This window comes from Atractosteus spatula, chromosome 6, assembly GCF_055471065.1.
Source record: "Atractosteus spatula isolate fAtrSpa1 chromosome 6, fAtrSpa1.hap1, whole genome shotgun sequence".
In the NCBI taxonomy this organism is placed as follows: domain Eukaryota; kingdom Metazoa; phylum Chordata; class Actinopteri; order Semionotiformes; family Lepisosteidae; genus Atractosteus; species Atractosteus spatula.
The window spans coordinates 44,427,516-44,446,811 of record NC_142711.1 but is presented as its reverse complement, the minus strand read 5'-3'; the positions used below and the strand labels follow the sequence as shown (position 1 = coordinate 44,446,811).

Below are 19,296 nucleotides of genomic sequence, written 5' to 3'. Positions count from 1 at the left end.
GTTTAAAAAAGAGTGAAAGATGGCTCATCAGACCATATTATTTTCTTCCACTGCAAAAATGTCCAGATTTTGTGCTCATTAGACCAATTTCTGCACGTTGGCCTTCGTTACAGGTGGTTTCAGAAGGTAAGCCCTACCATACATTTTTCTTGAGACTGGGTCACAGAAGTGTAGATTCAGTTCTGTGGTAATATATTCGATATTTGTTAAAGACATCTTTTGTAGTGGAAACATATTGGTAATTAGTATTGAAATTAATGTGAATTGTGTAGAATCTGTTATAACTGTGATGTAGTTACTTCAAAATATGTCTCTTTTTTTGCTAGGTGTTCCCATTATTTTGTGCACCCCTTGTAGTTGTGTTTATCCTGAAATCATGTTTATACATGATACTATTATATTAATTATTAATTAATACTATAAGTGAATAACTTTTTATTATTCACTTATAGTATTAATTAAATTAATTATATGAATGAAGCTAATAATTACATGGACTGAAGGCAAGAAACTCAAACCTTTACAAGTTATATACAGTATTTCTCTTCTACAGTAATGTCATAGCTCATTGGTTATAAAGTCTTGATTGATATATTTTTTGTTTGTCAGTATTTGTCTTTGTCTGCTTTGGTTTGATTATAACCTATAAGTACCAAAACACAGAGCCCGCAATCCTCTACTTACTTATCCCAATTCGTGTTTTCTAAAAAATAATTTAACAATTTGTGTAATTAGTCAAATAAAAACTTTGGCGTGCTACCTGCCAGATAAACACATGGGGATAAACATCAATATTTGCACAGCAGTGTTACATGTATATTCCTCCAGTCTCAACAGTGCATTGAGAAACAAAATGTATTTCATTGTGCTAAATACCAAATGAAAGTTTATTCAATACATTATGATGTTCAAACAAATACACTGAAGCTGCAAACGCTAATCAGAGTTTGTATTAAAAAATGTACAAAACATTGGAAAATGTATGTGTTATAGATTTATTAATACCTTTTTCTCTGATGCCTAGAATTCAAACAAAAGCAAAATAAAGGAAAGAGTAACCTACATTAGGGAACAGGATACATACAGTAAAGGAACCCAACCAGCAAGGCAAACTCATTAAATATGTCTTTCTTTTACTATAATGTACTTTATTATAGTTCAATATCACATTCATCAATCACTCATCATTTGAACAATTTTTATTATTATTATCTTCATTATTTTAAATTAGTTCTCAAACACATTAGTTAATCATATATCTGTATATATATATAATTATATTAATTAATTATTAAATGAATATATAGTAGCATTTATTATTACAATTTTCAAATGGCAAACTCAGATTAATCAAGATTGCTTTTTTACTTAGGGATTCCTAACTTTGAATACAACAAATACAACAATCCAAGTGTACTAAAATATTAGATTAAATGTCAGTGATCATAGTACATTATAGTTTTTTAAGAATTACTTTATAACACATCACTACATATTTTGTTTACCAAATGAAAGCAAAGCTGTAAGCTTGATTTGGAACAAAATACTTAATTCCATCCATCTTGCTTTCACACATTAAAAATTAAATTATAGTGACATATGCTGTATTTCCTAACATTTCAATTTCAGGTTATTTGAATGCAACATCTGTACTGAGTAGTGCACCCAGAGCTTCACATACTGTAGTTATTCCTTGTTAACGTGTTTTTCACATTTATGAAACTGATAAAATTACAATATGAGTTTTCACAATTGGTGGTTTTCAAATTACAATGAGTATGCTGAATAAAATGCAGCATTTTAAGAAGAGAGTTATTGGATTCTGACACATACAGTAAATGTGACCTTTTATATACACACAATTTCTAACAACAGATTAGATGTAGGTATAGCATTGTTGTGGAGTTTTAGAACAAGCACATTTCAAGAGGCCTTTTATTTAAATAATGTAATATGCTATTAGTGTTGATGCAGTGCTACTGTTGTCATGGTAACCAATCTGATTCTTCTCCCAATAATGTCTTGCCTAGGCTCCACCCTTCATGGTCTCTCAGACTTTTCAGGAGAAGGTCCAGTTTATTGACCTCAGCTCTCAGGTGGCCATTGCTGTTCATTTGCCTTTTCCCAAACCGACCTATCGGTCTTACTCCTCGGCCGACGTACCAGAACGGATCTATCTCCCGGCCTACAAATAAAAAAAAACAACATATATCACATGGATAATTGAGATAAAGTTGGAAATCTTATTTATTTCATAAAACCGCAAGGTACAAAGCAGCCAATCTCGACAATAGATAGCTCTCATTAGCAGCTGATTCTGTCTAGAAATTACCCTTTAAATTATTGTTGGTATACTGCTTCCTAAATTTAGAATCCAATTTCAATTACCCAGTATATCACCACTCTCATTGTTTTCTCTACCTGTGTGATTACAATCAATTTCAAATACTGAACTGCTTTTCTATACACTGTATGTGAGAATGAAATTAACAAGAACTTTACTATTCTGTTTACATAATGTGATATTACTGTATATTCATAGGTCACATGAAAAACAATGATTCCTTACTTTAGGAATCATAAGAACATTTTTTTTATCTTAACTGCTTGTAATGTAAAGTTAGGATTTTATTTGCTTATATAATTGAAATATAAAGTTTTATATTGAGTAAAAGCCACCAACAGAGCAGATCACATTTATACACATATTGTATATACTGTAGGCACATATAGAAAGTGAAACATAGCAAATAATAGGGAATTAAAAGTAAAACACAGCAGCACCAAATAGCATAAAACATTCTACTTACTTCTGTTATCGATGCTGTGCTTAATTGTTGTTCCCTGTGCACTGGTGAAATTCATAGACACCAGCAGTATGACTGTGTAGATGGCGGTAACCTTCATCCGTTTATGCTCTGAGGAGTATTTCCCTATGGGGCACCAGGCTGAGGCACGCAGCATTGTGAACTGTACCAGGGCACTGCAGAGAGCATACAATATATCGGTAGACTGTTGACTCAAACCGTCCATATTAAATGTATCTAAATTAAGTGCTATTTTAAGTGAAAATCTTTGACTTCCAGTATTTGACTAGTACAGTATTTGTGTCTTGACACTCAATCTGCTTCACATAGTCATGGGTATTAGGAATGGTTTGTATCTACTGTATAAGAGACAAAAGTGTATATTACGACAAAATAAACATTCATAAACTGCAGTGGGATTTTCCAATAGTCTGCAATAACTTTTAAAAAGTATGTGATGGGAAAGAGAGGTAGGAATCCTGTACTCATAATTATGCTGTACTACAGTATGCTATGTTAGGTAGGTACTGTCTTTTAAGTAGCTCACTGCATTTAAACCAATATAAAAGAAAACTGACTACAAAAACAAACTATATCATAGTGTGAAACAGAGATAGAAAATATAATGTAAACGGTTTCTGAGGGTAAAAGTCCATTAATTCATTCCTCATGTGAGCATATTTGCATCTTTTTGTATGTACAATATTAGAATATATCTTACATTAGTTGATCCAGTAGAGCATATTAACTGCCACATGGTAGGTGAGTTTCAGTAAACTTAAAAGAAGTATGGTAGCATAGCCAAATATGTACACTTCAAGAAAAATTATTCTAACAATAAAAAAGGATGTATTCAAACACATCTAAATATACAAAGATAGCACTTGAGCAACTGTAATAATTATGGACAAATTCACAAAGAAGGCATTAAGAATGGACTACCTATATTCAGCAACATGTACCGTTATGGAAAAATACTTTCTACTGATAAATTCTATAATGCCTGGCAAACTTTTCTTTAATACATTGATGAACTGAAACTCATTCTTTGATTAACTGAGATCTGAGATCTTAGCTAATGATTCTGTGGGTCCTATAATTAAAAACAGAAAATACAGAACCAAAGAAAACAGAAAATGCTTTTCAGTAAATCTACAAAACAATAAAGCATCAGCGTTTTGTGTCAAAAATGTGCAAAAAAGAATACATTGATATAAAAAAAAACATTTTACTGCTTTTGTAGCTATACCCTTAAGATTATAATTGTGAAGGAATTCATAATGAAATTGTAGTTATTAACTTTTAATGGTTTTGTTTGCACTCTGTTTTTTACATCTTGATAATTAAAATGTGAAAGGAGAATAGTACAATTGCCTTCAATAATGTTTTAAGAAAATGTCACCAGCCTAAAGTTCCACATCTTTGATAGAAAAGTTATTTTAAAAAATCGGTGCACCAAGTGAAAAAGTAAGCAAAGTTACGCTGAAAGTCAGTTACAATCCTCACATACCTTGTTCCTAACCCCAGCAGGTGGCTATGGTAGGTGCTCTTGCTGTCTGTCTCTCCCTCTGTCTATATCCATAAAGAAGTGCCGTGAGAGTGGATTTATATAGACACACGCTCCACTGGATGAGACGCATTGATGAGCAACGTCATTTACAGGTGGGCTTCTTCCAACGATTTTTTTCCCCTCTCCCTCACACAAAAAACAGCAATTATAACCCTCTTTTTCTTGAAGGTGTTTTCTTCGCAGTTGGCACGTCAGGATACACTTCATCAAAGGTTCACTGACAGGAGAAGAACATTAACAAGTGAACAGATAACCAGCTTTCAGGATCCTGACTCCTCATTAGTGGTACTAAAAACAGGACTTAAGGAGGCAGACCCTGCGTCAGTCACCTTGATGGGTATTGAATTGCTATGTTGTGGTTCATAAAAGCTGAAAGCGAAAAGGGCCAGAAATCTGGTTAAAAGTATATAAATGATTTTCAAAACTTCTGCTCTAGAGGAAACCATGTTGCCAGTTTATTTTTTCCTAAATTACATAGACATTTCTTAAGTTTTTACATACAAAAACATAGACTTCCTTGAAAATGTACACTGATCTTTCCTATGAAGTCATTTTTGTAAAATTACAAGATCATAAATACATATTTTTTTTATCTTAATAGTTTATTCCAAGCCTGAAAGTTCAAACTTATGACTTCTAAAGTTAGTTAACAAAAACTAAAGAGAAAATATTTATATACAATATACATAAAATATAATCTAAAAAAATTGTATACTGTATGTACAGTACTCTATAATTGAAGTATTCAGACCAGAAAACTCAATATTACATTAATACTGTATTACAGCTGCATTTATTTTTTTGTAAGTCTCTACCAAGTTACGCACCAGCTTGGTGCAATTTTTGACCATTTTTCCAGTCGGATTTGCTCAAATTTTGGGGGGTTGCATGGGGATTGATTTTCGGTATCATTTTTCAACACCTTCCACAGATTCTGAAAAAAATAAATGTTTTAACTAGATTCCAGATGCTAGTCTAAATCTTTTGCTGCTACTGAGTGTGAAGTGGTCATCTGAGTTAACTGGATCTCTTTTGTTCTAGATTGAAGTTTAGCTCATTAACCAGTCATTATATGACAGTCCCCTGGCACTAGAGATCAATTCTGTTCTTTGCTATCCCTACTTTACTTTTATAGACACATATTCAAGCATACCATTTTATTGATTTTTATTGCATTTTGATGTGACTTTGAACAGTTAAGAATCTACATAAAAAGGCAAATACCATGTCTTGACTTCTGTGGTATAATGTGGGGGCGTGCTCATGGTGGAGGCAGAGCCCTGGATTAAGGGCGATGTGTAGCCTTAGTAACCACAGCTGTCCTGGCTAATTTCGAATGAGCCACAGCTGTGGGGGCCCTTTTAGACACAATGAGCACCTCCCCGGAGGGATGAGCAGACCCCCACAATGAGAGAACCTTCCAGCGACAGTCCTGAAGAGGACTGTGACGTGAACATTTTTCTTTCATTTTCTTTTCTTTTCATAAATCTTTTGGCTGTGCTCCTTTTCTTCCAGACTGGAGCCCATTAGATAGGGAAAGTCCAGCCTGAATACCACTGTCCCAAGCGGTTCTTTTTCCCCAGGCTGGACCCCACTAAATAAGAACAGTCCAGCCTGGTTAGTTTTTACTAACTTCACACCAGAGCCTCCGTCCCCTCTGCCCCCTCCTCCTTTCATGTGTAGCTTCCAACAGCTTAGAAATGGTCATGAAATTTATATAGATAGTGTTGGTAAAAGTAAAGAAGGCATCAGCTGCTGGGCAGGCTCCAGCAGAATGGAGGAAGAAGTGTGATTCCACTGATGCAGGAGGGTGGCAATCCAAGCCAAAGGCAGGGGTGCAGAACTGAAACTGAGGTCAGAGATGACTCCATTGGTGCAGGCATGTGGTGAGTTCAAGTTCAAGGGTTTCAGAGCTGGTGTAGGGCAAAGGAGCCACTCAGTACTGACAGGCAACCACAAAGAAACAAGAATGAGGTCTGATTTTCTGGTTCCTGGACCAGGGGTATAAGAATGTGGGAGAGCAAATTGGGGGATGATACTGCACTCAGCTAGATGGTTTATGGCTGGTAGGGAAGGGATACCATTGCCACCACTGCCTGCTGGAGAGTGGGAGGAGATGGGGCAGAGGTCAATACCTTCCTGGTGAGTTTTCCATGCAGCCTGGAGAAGTAGATGTTGAAGAAGAACCCTCTTGTATTTGACAAACAAAAGGGTGTCTCTATACTCCTCAAGGGACATTTGCAGAAGACACAGGATGAGACAAATCAAGGAGCCATTACCAGCCAACATCACACCATCTCGAATGGCAGCGGGGAATGTATCAAAGAGGTGAGCAGAGGCCCATTGTTAGATGGGACTGCAAAGATTGTGAAAGTGGAGCCCAGATGTGACACTGACTAAAGTGCAACTCACAGTTTCCTTAAATTCCTTATATAAAATTACAACCAGCATTGGAGAGATGGAGACACGGAAACTTTGTTGAGTCCCAGACACAATACCCTGCCCTGTCACAATGACACAAATGTCTTGATTTCCTAGGAAAAGATTGAGACATTTTGCGACAAACCTGCCTGTGGTAGCTCCGGTTGGTCTTACCAAGGTTTTACAAAGCAGGTTCCACAATTCCTCAGTCAGTCACTCACTCACTCACTCACTCCTTCGCATTCAGGTGATTTAACACACTGAGTATATGCCTTCAGATTCAAAACCACCCCAGGAAGCCCCTCTTCTTGCTTTTTAAACTGTCACCTGACCAACTGTCATCCAGCAGTCAGTCAGGTGACTTAGGACAGCCACTCTTCCCAAACAATTCTGGTTAATGTGTTTTAGGTAATGAATGACAGAACCTCATTACAAACGCAATACAATACAAGCCCAAGCATAGTATGAGCACTCCTAATGCTTCCCATAGTCAAAACACAGAAAGGAATAAAAAAGCCTCACTTCATCAAAGGAAAGTGTCCCGTGTTGCTCACAGTTAACAATTAGTTATATCTCTTGGTATGTGTGTCTTTCCTGTATCATTCCTCCCACCAGAATGCCTCCAGTATACATGTGCACCCTGTCAGCAGGTCCTCTTGTAAAACCAGAAATAATGCAAGCTCATAGGAAAAAAATGTGTATAACCAAAAACAAGTAGAAAATGATAAATCAACTAATTATGCAGGTTACTGGTTTTAATGATGTGCCTCCATACAGTAGCTTGTTCCATACTCCAACGGTACAACACTTTGGGTAAAGAAGAACCTCCTGTCTTGGGTTTTAAATACATTTCCACATCATTTCTATCTGTGCCCTCTGATTCATGTTTTACTGTTCATTCTGAAGAAATCTGCAGGGTTTACAGACAATCGGCCTGTCCTGGTGCACAGGGACTCTGTACAAGGTGGAGTAAATGAATCACTCTTTGTACACTCATTGAGGCAAAATGATCTTTAAGGTGAGACTGAAAATGTCAGTGGGCTAACGAGAAGGTGCAGTCTCCAAGCCTGTGAACGGAATGGGTTTGACAAAGTGAAAACAGGTGTCAAGGTCACGATTGTGGAGCCACAAAATGTATTTTTCAAGATTCTTTGCCAAATGGACACATTTAGTTAAGAAATTAATTTTATTAAGAAGATTATTAAGAAATTTGGCCCATGCAAAAGGGCACTATCCTTCCTGTAGGTAATTTTTTAATAATACATTTTCAGTGTAGTGTTAATACAGTAGCTCCTTCTTATTTGTGTCTGTTGTAATTGCTATTTTTTTCATTTTGACTTGGGCCTCTGTGCTCTCCAACCTACTGTACATGAGCTAAACTGAAATGAAGTCTTCTAAATGGTTAGTTACTTAAAATTATTACATTTTATTGATTAGTGTTAGTTTTTCTAACAATGAATTCAAATTTTTTACTGTTGAAAATATTGGAAAAAAACAAAAGATTCTACAGAAGTAAAGCAATACTGTATGTAACCAAATATGTATTTACAGGCAGGACCTGAAATCTGTTAAATATACATGAATAAAATAAATGGAAAAATACATTTTATTCTCTCCTCCAACTTTTTTTTCTTCTGAAAGTTTAGAAAATAAAAAAATAGTATTATAGAAGATAACTAAACTATCCTAACCTGAAACCTCAAGCAAATTAAATCACTTCACAGCATTATAGAGATGTGTTAAATAGGGAGATATATAAATCTAAACCTACATGTGTGTGGGCTGAGAGTCTCATTGATCTTTTCTTTTTTTCTTACTGTTTAAAATTGAAGTTTCCTCAATCTGAGGAACAAGTAGCAAAATGATTCAACCATTAAGAGTGGATAATTGATAACAATATAATTTTTGTTGTCTCAAAAAGAGACAACAGTAAAATTGCTTTAATAGTTCAGTAAGAAAAGAATACTAATTTCAGACAACATTATAAGTAGAGATAAAAATAAATGACATGAAATCTTAAGTTCATAGAATTCAATATCATATTTGTTATATTAAATTCAGTCTTAATTTAAACTTCTCTCACACCCTCTTTTGGTATAATATAATAATTATACTTATTAATAAAATAAGTAGGTTCAGTTTTTTAATTATTTGGAAACATTATTCTTGTTACAAAATATACAGTAAACCCCCTTCATGTGTTAAAAATAAAATTTAAAATGGTAAACTAACTCAGTGTAAAACAGTACAATTGCAGACTTTGGTAAGACACTGTAAAACAGTTCTAGTTCGACCGTATATACTGTAGTATCTCTTTCTTTATCTCCAAGTTCAGGATGTTATATTATAGCATAACTTAAATTTTACACAATACTGTGAGGCATTCAGCACATTTTGCATGTTACTCTTAGATTGTGACTACTGAGCAGTCGATATCCATTATGTATAAAACATATACATTAAACTTTACAAATACAGAGCACACTAAACAGTGATCTAAATCTAAAGAGTGATTTTCATTATGAACTGAAACCTTATCCTTAATAACTTCCTTCCTGTCAGACAATTACAAAAGCTGGAAGATACAACTGCACTCTTCATCTTTTAGAAATAAGATTGCAGTTTATAATAATGAAAACTTTTACAAATATTTGTGTTTTACCAAAAAAACAAAAACAAATTAATACTTTGTTGTTTTTTTAATTATTTAAACAGGCTGCTTCAATGTAGAAGATTGCAGTGCTAAAAATGTATAAAATATTTCAGTGTTAATGTTGTACCACACCTGGATTAAGGAATGTAATTTTTCAGGTACAGAATTTCACTCCATTTCCCACAGTTAATTATAGAATATTTTTTAATAACCTTTTATCAGCGGGTTCTATGTTGAGGGAGAGTTTGTAAAACGAATTTGTTGGGATATCAATTTTATACTGTATCAATTAAACAACTTTGTATATTCTTCTCATATGTCCTACACTCATTAAATTGTTAAAAAAAACTTTGCATCAATCAAATATCCGTATGACAAGACCACCTTGAAATAAATCCAGGGGTGCTCAAGGAACTCACAAAAACACAGACAGAAAAAAGTGCCTGTTTACTTAAGTTGTAGAAAAATATTTACAAAAAGGAAAAACATTTAAAAACCACAAACTGCAGACTTTTCTATTTCTACTTGCAAGGAATTAGCAAACACTGGGCTGTGTGCTACACGCAGACAAGATAACACCTGGGTAAAGACTCCCAAAAACTAACTTGCTACATCATGAGTCCCAACTAAAATACACTAAGCTCCACCCCAGTTACTTCTGATAGGCAGGAATGTTCCATTTAAAACAGGGGTGAGACAGGCTCTGTAACCATGATACAAAATGGTGGAACAAACAGATTAGAACAGGACTGTGGATCCACAACAGGTTAGACAAAATAACCACTACATAGATTAGCATGTTTGTAATAATCTACACCATGCCAAAGTACAGGATAAGGACTACAGGTGAATTAGTGAGAAAGGTTAATGATGGACCTCAGAGATCATATGATGCCAGCCCTTCATCACAATCAGAATTTTGCTTATTCCTGCTAAGGGTTTTGGCAGCCCAGAGCCTCCCCTGGAAGAACAGAGCACAAGGCAGGACTACACACTAGTAACTCTAGTCAATCACAGGGTACACATACACAAGCTCATAGTGCCTGTTCAAAGACAAATTTAACTAGCCAGAATGTCCTGGAAAGGTAAGAGGAAAGTCCTGTACTGTATATGTAGAAAGAGAATAAAAGCCCTACAAAAGTAATATGTGTATAAAATATAAATTCTGTATGTTGTTTTGCCCGCAAGGGCTATATACTGTAAAATACAGAATATAGCAGATAAAACTCCCCAAAATAATATGCAGTGAGATGGAAATTTGGGGGCCAAAATTAATATTTTAACCCTTTAGGATATTTTAACCTTTATAATATTTATTTCTCTTGATTAGTTTTGAAGGAGAATGCAGAGGCCCAATTCAGAATACATAAGTTTCTTTTAGTTGCTACAGGCTAAATGGTAAATTAATACAACACAGAAAGAAACTTTTTAGCACCTGGCTGCTTACAGGAGAGAGCACTACCCTTTTTCCTGTAGAGCAGGTGTTCATAAGTTTCTCCAAAGGCCCACAGCTCATGCCCTCTGGCTGTAGTCCTGTCTTCCACTGTTTCCCCTGTCTTCTGTGTGTTGTCTGATGCATAGTTGAGTTTGTTGGGCATGTGGTTTCATATAAATATAATGCAATAAGAATACAAGAATATGGGTTAGAGAAATAAGAAAGAGACAAAGGGAAAGAGATCCTAAACAAAAAAAGAAAATAATTTCAAGTAAAGATTGCCTGACAACCACAATCTGGCTCTCACACTGATAAAGTCACAAAACACTAAAAACAATAACACAACTACAATGACATGTAACTTTGCAAAAGCTCCAGAAGTGAAGAAGGTCAACCTCTCATTCTGGTAGCCCAGCAGCCCCCCAAGAAAGAGGCACTACATAATTACCATCACAACTATCCCATATTAAAACTTTTAAATGTAATCCAGACCCTGGCAGCTTCAAACGATCGTGATAAAGCAAAGTATAGTCCTAAAGATGGTTAGGAGACTTACATGTCCTTTCTCCAGACCTCATTGAGGGCTTCAGGGCCTCTGTGGGCCCATCCATCATATTTTCCCAGTTTGGAGGTGGGGTGAGGTAGCCCGAAAAGCAACAGCCATCCTCAGTTCCTGTAGACTCCGGCCTCCTCCTGCTTCCTAAAAGGAGCCATGCGGTCGCAGTCTTTAATTTGTGCCTGTTGTAAATTCTGATATCTGACCAAGCACACTTCAAGGGACCATATGTTGATCCATGTAAGCTAGCACTGTCTGGAGGCCAGCTGGCATTTTTCAGCCTAGCTGATGCGGGGTCAACTGTAGTATGAAGAAAGGCGAACAAAGATGCAGACATCCCAAGTTGTCTGATAGGTAGACCAAGACCTGAATATTTATTTATTTTTTCTGTACTAATGGACACGTATGGGTATTCAGGTCTAATTGTGTCTCCATGGAAACAGTTTCCCACTTTAGCCAGTGTCATTTCTTTGGGTGGATATTTTTCTGATCCTGAAGGTGCAGTCTCTTGAACAGGCTGGCAAAGGCTTCAGAGCAGGTAGTGCATACGAAAGTCCCCATGGCACACAACAGTCTCACCAGTAACTCAAAAGTCTGAATAGTATGATAGTATTCTGCCAGAGTCCTTGGCCAATGGAATCTGCTTTGGTCTATCCTACAGGGCCACTTCCATCTGCCAGTGTCACGTTCCTAGACCCCTCCTCTTAAGGATGCTCCAGCCCTTCCTTGTTTTCCACACCTGCTCCCTGTTCCAACCCCTTTTCAGTTCTCCTTAAAAGCCAGGTGCTCACTTTATTTGGGGCTCTGCATTGATCCCCGTATCGTGCGAGTCCACGGACCTGGAAACACCTGGTCCCATTAAGGTTTTATCTTCTGTTCCTGTTCCTGTTCCCCACCGGTACCGATCCAGTTCCCGTTTTTAAATCTTGTTTGTCTTGGATGGACTGCCCGGTTTTGGACTTTTGCCTTCGTTTGGATGCCCCCTTTGATTTTCTCCTGGATTGTTTGCCTCGGCCACACTTCCCCCAAACACCAGTGCACCAAGGACACGCCCTCTGTTTTCGTCGCCGTATCCTGCATGACTTTTTTCCCCGTGTTTCTTCACTTTTCCCTGGATCGTGTCGTCCACATAGGGTCTGGAAAGAACTGTTCGTTACAGCCAGCAGCTGCTTGAGAGATCCAGCAGCCCTTCTAGATTGACCCAGCAGTGCAGTACATCACACACAAAGTACAGTTCGAGTCTCATTTTTAACAGACTTGTAATGGGATGAATGGATGAATGAAAATACATTTTTTTAAATTAAAATAGTTTTTAGATTTAAATGAAAAGAAAGTGATACACAACTGCCATATTTAAGCATGGGTAACCACTAAACTGTTGTCTGAATACTGTTCTAGTCCTGAAAAAGACACATGAGCTAATGTCAAGCAACACTAAAATGAAAATGCTTTCACCCTAGGGCTCTCCATCATTAATTTATTTTGGTTTTGTAAATGTGACTTTCCAGCTGCTCAAATGCATACTCTTAAACCTTTTACAAAGGATTCTGTCTTCACCAAAATACATCATTAACATTTCATGCAGCTTAGTTTTTAATAGAGGAATCTGTGGCTCCTCATAGACAGTACAAATTACTGTGTGAACAATTGCACAGCCTGCTGGATATACTGTAGGTAATAAATTAATTTAAATCGAAGAAAAGTGTCTATGCAGTATAATTCAATGTTGTTTTAAAAAGGTGCAGGATAACCACTCGGATTGAAGTAAACTGTCTTTGTTGATATAAAAGTGAACATCTAAGTTATTTTAAGTACACTGTACAAAACAACCAGGTTAAAAATAGGCATCAGACAAACTTCACTCTGTTTACTGGTTCAAGGGAATACTATCATGAATCAAATAAAGTCACCTAGTCGCTCACTGAGAAAATATTATTTAAGCATTTAATTTAATTATTTAAGATATTAATGTATAAAAAAATTGAATGTTACAGTATAAAGGTATGTCCAGATTACGTAAGGTTATCACAGGGCTACAAGTCAACAAGACCTCTCATAGCAAGAGATACCCCAGTGGGTTTCAACTGATAGATAACGTGATGCCATGTCTTCTTCAGCACATGAGCGCCCCAGATGTCTATGAAAGGAACATAACAATCAAACAGCAAGGTAAATCTAAAGGACTTTTGAACTTCACTGGCTAAAATTTATATCCAACTCATGGATACATATTGTCCCTACATCAGAGGAACAGGTCCAAAACCTTCTTTGATAACAGAAGGGTGACCATCACAAATTAATAATGATCTGGTCATCCACAGATAGGAACATCACAAAGGTTTGCAAACACAAGGGAACAATTTGGCCCATCTTCCTTGTAGTACCGGTATGCTTGTTTGAAAAATTCTAGAAAATTCTTGCCTGTCTTCCTCCCTACTGGCAACCCGACACACAAATCAAACCCAGACCGCAACTGTACATTCTCATTCGCTCACAGCAATCACACAGACTGTTTAAAAGTCACACCGACATCTTCATTGCTTTACTCAGACAGCCGTATTCTCTTGCACCCCCTTAAAACAGGCTGTCTGAGTAATCCTCCAATCCCCTCTGGGGATGCTGCTGACACCCACCCCTTCTGGGGTTCACATCTTTCACTTTCTGTTTTTTCAGGATACCGGCTGCAACATACTGTACAATGCGTGAGGGTCTAACTCCTCTGAGTTGACTCACTGGCCCTTATGTAGGGCCTTACTGACATGTGCACAGGAGTAGCTGGTTCCTCCTGCTGCCCTGTCACACAGTGTTTAGAAATTTACCTGGGCAGCACAATGACTCAGTGGTTAGCATTGCTGTCTTGCAGTTCCTGAGTCCTGGGTTCAGTTCTGGACCTGGAGTGGTACCTGTGTGGAGTTTGTATGTTCTCCCTGTGTTCGCATGGGTTTCCTCCAGGTGCTGGGGTTTCTCACCACAGTCCGAAAACATACTGGTAGATTCTGGGGATCACATTTTCTGCTACTGATTCCATATGTGTCTTATTTCATTCTACTTCTCTTAAGCTCTGTCTCTTTTCTACTCTATGGTTTTGTTAATTGAGAACTTTTGTTTTGGACTCTACCTATACCATTTTGAAACATGCTTCAAAGCATGAAGCATTATGATCTCAGTTCTCTTATAGTTCTCTCACCTCCTTACTCTGTCTTGATTGAATGAAAGAACAGATCAATACAGATATTCTCTCTAGTAGGAGTTCTGACAAAACTAAAGAATGATTCATCTAGATTACATTTTCCACCTCCACTTCTGTCCTTTGTCTCTTCGGAATGCTGTGCATCTACTAGTGATGTATTCATTGCCATTCCTGTCCATTAGCTGTGTTTCATTGTTCCAATTATATCATAATCACTTGCTAATGTAGTAGTTTCTATTTCTAGGTTCTTCCATGTTGATCTGAAAAAGGCTCAACAGCTGAAACCTTGTGTTTCTCGCAACGTTTCAGTGTGGAATTAACCATTACATTACCCTTTGCAGCCATTGGTTAGTGAAACAGTGTCCCACTTGAACATCTTGTCTCCAAACTTTAAATTTTGTGTCACATAAACACCTAAATATTTCCCATAGGTAGGCTCTTCAAGCTCAGTGTTCCTTATTTTGTATATTTCATTTATATTCATGCTACTGTACCTGCATGTAATATACTTCACTTGTCTGTATAGATTGAAGTGTACACCCAGTATTGAATTTTATTTTTCCAGGTAGGTTTAACAGTGTTCTTCCTATTTTGTTATGATCTATAAACATTACTAGTTTACTAGCCATAATCCAGCTCATTGACAATAAATTAGGAAGAACAGTAGTCTTTTGTACAATTGAATAAAAAAAATTCCAGCTCAAATCCTGCATGGGACTGCAATAAAGATACTATGTCCATCCATCCATTTTCTTACTGTTACTTCCAATTCAGGGTTGCAAGGTAGCTGGAACCCTGTCCCAGCACAAGGCAGGGTATGTCCTGGAAGGGATGCCAGTCCATTGCAGGGTGGATACACAGACACACACACACTCACACTTACAGTAGGGCCAATCTTCTCAGTAGCAAATGAACACATATATTTTTAGACTGTGAGAGGAAACCAGAGCACCCAGAGGAAACCCACATTGGGAGAGAACGTGCATGCAGACCCCCACGCAGACAGCACGCCAGGTCTGGGATTGAACCTAAGGCCAGGCCCAGCACTGAGGTCAGCAAATGCTGACCACTGCATTGCGCAACCAGTCCACCCCAAGGATACCACATGATACTGCAAATGTGTGGCAAAATGTTTTGTGGTCAGAAAAGTCCAAACTGGAGTATTTTCGTCTAAATGCAAAGCTTTACATCTGACCCCCAGCACAGTGTATCTATCACCCAGTCAGTGCCATCCATACTGTCAAGAATGATGCTGGCAGCATTATGTTATTGTTATAGTTCTGCTTCTGATCAGAGGGAACTGGGAAGCCTGTCAAGATTTACAGGAAAATCTTAATTAGACCTAAAATTGATATATAAATTCACCTTTTAAGTGTCTAAAGCATAAAGCTAGACACCTGTATACACTGGAGTGGATTAAGAATAAGTAAGTGGATGTCCTTAACTGACACGCTCAGTGCTGATTGAATCCTATTGAGAAACTGTGCAAAGACCATCAACTTGCAGAGTTACTGGAAACTTACTCAAAAAGACTTGCCACTTGAATTGCTGACAAAAATGCTTTTACCAGATACAGGTATGTAGTTCACAGGTCTGACTACTCAATCAACATTGAGTAGTCAACATATTTACTTTTGTTCTCTTTTGTTTTTGCTGTCATTCGATGAAACATATGGAAATCGTCACTTTGAGCAATCCCTGTTATGAATGTTTATACATGTTTTGTACATGTTTTGTACATGTTAAACATGTTTTGTACATCTTTAAAAAAAACATGTACAGTACGCACCATTTTGGGATACCACAGGTAATCTCAACACTTCCCATATAAACAATGTTTATATACAGTATTCAACCAGATAATGAGAATTGAAAACTTAAAAAACTAATCAGCACCCAGTTACAATCGTACAGTTGTTGTATCGAGTGTTTGATCAATTATATTTTGCATTATGATGTAAATGGTAACTAAAAGCTTAGCATAAATGTTGACATGAAACATGTTTGAAAAAGTGAAGTAATATTACATTATTAAATTCTGACTTTTTATTATTATTATTAATCTTGGAATTATCATTAACAACATTCTTCTTACTGGTCTTTTCAGTAGAGTGTGCTACTGTATGTCTTTCAAAGCATACTGCTAGACTAATTGGCTTCTGGGTAAATTGGTGCTGGTGTGAGTGTGTTTGTGTCCATGATATCCAGGGTGTACCATGCCTTTGCCCATTGCTTGCCAGAAAAGGCTCCAGCATCCCTCCAACCTTGAACTCGACAAAGTGGTTAGAAGATGGATAACCTTTTGTATTTTAAATAAAGGCCAGAAAGCTTCACGGCATTTAAAATACAGCTCTCTTTCAGCAGTGTTTTATCTTTGAAGGTCCCCTGAGTGACACTACCAGAAGCAGTGATCTTCCACTCTATCTTCCTTAATTTAGCCATTTCAAGAGCAACCATAAGAGATAACTACTGTGAAACATTTGACAGTTTTTTCTAACCTTAACCTCAGCTCAGCAGCAGACAATATCAATGCCATTATTGCATATGAACACCGTGTACAACCTTATTTCCAAAACAGCCTAAAGTGGCATAAACAACAGACTATTACAGGTATACCATAGGTGAAAACACTATTAAAATTGAGCATTTTTTCAAGCAATTGACAAAATTTTTAATGTACTCTACTTAAAGACCTGAAGTCTGATGGTTTGTTTATCCTGAGCTAGGGATAGTTTTCCTTTAACCTAGACATTTGTTATGTTATTGCTGTGTTTTATGAAGGTTAAATAATAAAGGAGGAGTGAAGGATTTTTTCTATTTGAAATTATATATTTTTTATATTTGCTAAAAGAATTCTAACAAGCATTGCACTAGCAAGAACATATAATAAACAAATGAAAAGCTTGACCAACTTCCTAAATTTAACCCTGAATTAAAATTTCAAGACATACAGTATCCCTAGTCACTTTATATGAAAATATGAATACCATGACTTCCAAACTAGCCTAAGCTGAATACTACAAAAAAATCACATCGCCAGATTTGTCTGTTAAGCTCAGCACAAACCAGAATGCTTTTGGAACCTTTACAGAAACTGAGTTTCAGTAATTATTTTTTTTCTCAATAGGGACACTTTACTGGGCTTGTTTTGAAACAGTACACAGTTTGATCACTAGGTGGTAATATTTTACCAGAATTCATCTATATTTCCTAGAAAAACCGTGGATAGTGTTCACATAGTACATTAGGAATATTTTGACTGAACACAATTCTAGTGTATAATATGGGTGGTAATGTGAGAAATTCTGCAAATATGTATGTAATTTTCGATGGGAGTATTTATAAGTAAAATATAGATCTTAATTGGATGTGAAGAAGGATATTTTTTCATATGGTTACTTTTTATAGATAATGTACTGTACTTTAGAGCTCTTAAATGTTTCTGTTTACCTTAACTCCTTTTAACAAAATGTTTACAAAAAATGTTCTTGTGTGAATATCCCAATCCAAAACATCTCAATTCTGTTAACTTCCTGCTGTTTCCAAACCCATTTTTCCAACATTTGGAGAAAAGTGCAAATTTTTACTATATTTCTACCATACTGGGCTGCTTTGGTTTTTGTGTCTTTTTGTAAATAGAAAGTCTTTTCCTTTGATAGCCTGTTAACTATGATGTGGCTAAACATCTCGGTATTATATTAGTCTCCATTGATTTGGCTTTGTCAATTATTTTGCCTTTTGATTTAAGTACTGTTCACTTTAATAAGAGCTCTCCCTCTTCAGTCCTTAGATAACTGGGTAATTGATTAACTTATGAAGGTGCAAGTAAGGTGGCTGGACCATGTCAGCTGAGAGGATGGTGGGCTGAAAGAGACAAAGGAAGGGACTTCCTCAAATTGCAGGAGAGTTTAAACTGCAGTTAAAAATAGCAAAAGGAACCCATAAATACAGTATGTAAGCTTGCTCATAGCTTTTTGGCCTGCCAGCTACTGGAGTTTTTTTTTGTTTTCTGTATTTGTTTTGTATCGTTTGTTTCTATTTTATAACATTTTAAGAGCAGTAACAGATTTGAATGTTTATTTTAATTACAGTAAAAACGCACAATCATATTAATGTTCCCTTTGTTTTATCCTTTGTTTTTTTAAATCTCATTTCACTGTAATTCTTATCCCGTTATCCCGAGAACTACTACTGTTTGACAATATTGTGGCATGTCAGCACTCCTGTGTGCAGTCTGTATTGGCTGTGATAGATCTGTCAAGACAGTTGGTTTGAGTGTCCTATACTGGCAAGAAGTGGTGGTAGATTGATCTTGCATAGTCAGGTCAAACAAATACTGCATTTAATCTTTCCAGGGGGTCTAATCCTTTTAACCATGCTTGCTTGAGGTGCTGGAAACCTCAGGTTTAATCTCTGTGTTAGAAAATATATCCAGAGAGAACCCACTGATGTACAGAGTAGAGATGATAGAAATGATAGAATTCAACCTTATGCTTAGCTGGAAGCCGTGTTCTAGCTCTGTAGCTGTATATTGAAGATAAACACATATGGCACCATTTTGAGATATTCTTTCTTTTTCAATTTATTAGATATACAACTGTTTTGAGAATAAAATGTCAATATTTAGTTAGAATGCACTGCTATCTAAAAAATAGCATTCAATC

At 36.5% G+C, this 19,296-nt stretch overlaps 1 protein-coding gene across 1 annotated transcript; it reads right to left on the bottom strand.

Moving 5' to 3' along the window:
- Positions 1–979: 979 nt before the first annotated feature.
- Positions 980–2,977, bottom strand: prlh2 (prolactin releasing hormone 2). The gene is made up of 2 exons (XM_088919292.1): positions 2,811–2,977; positions 980–2,185 (listed from the first exon to the last, which is right to left on the bottom strand). The coding sequence occupies exons 1-2, from the start codon at positions 2,962–2,964 to the stop codon at positions 1,986–1,988; spliced, it is 354 nt and encodes a 117-aa protein (XP_088775418.1). The 5' UTR covers positions 2,965–2,977; the 3' UTR covers positions 980–1,985.
- Positions 2,978–19,296: the final 16,319 nt, after the last annotated feature.

Excerpts from the sequence above, each read along its gene's own strand:
- prlh2 (XM_088919292.1), bottom strand. The coding sequence starts at position 2,964 with ATGCTGCGTGCCTCAGCCTGGTGCCCCATAGGGAAATACTCCTCAGAG. Across the intron at positions 2,186-2,810 it reads GCACAGCATCGATAACAGAA|GCCGGGAGATAGATCCGTTC; the intron begins GTAAGTAGAATG and ends TTTTATTTGTAG.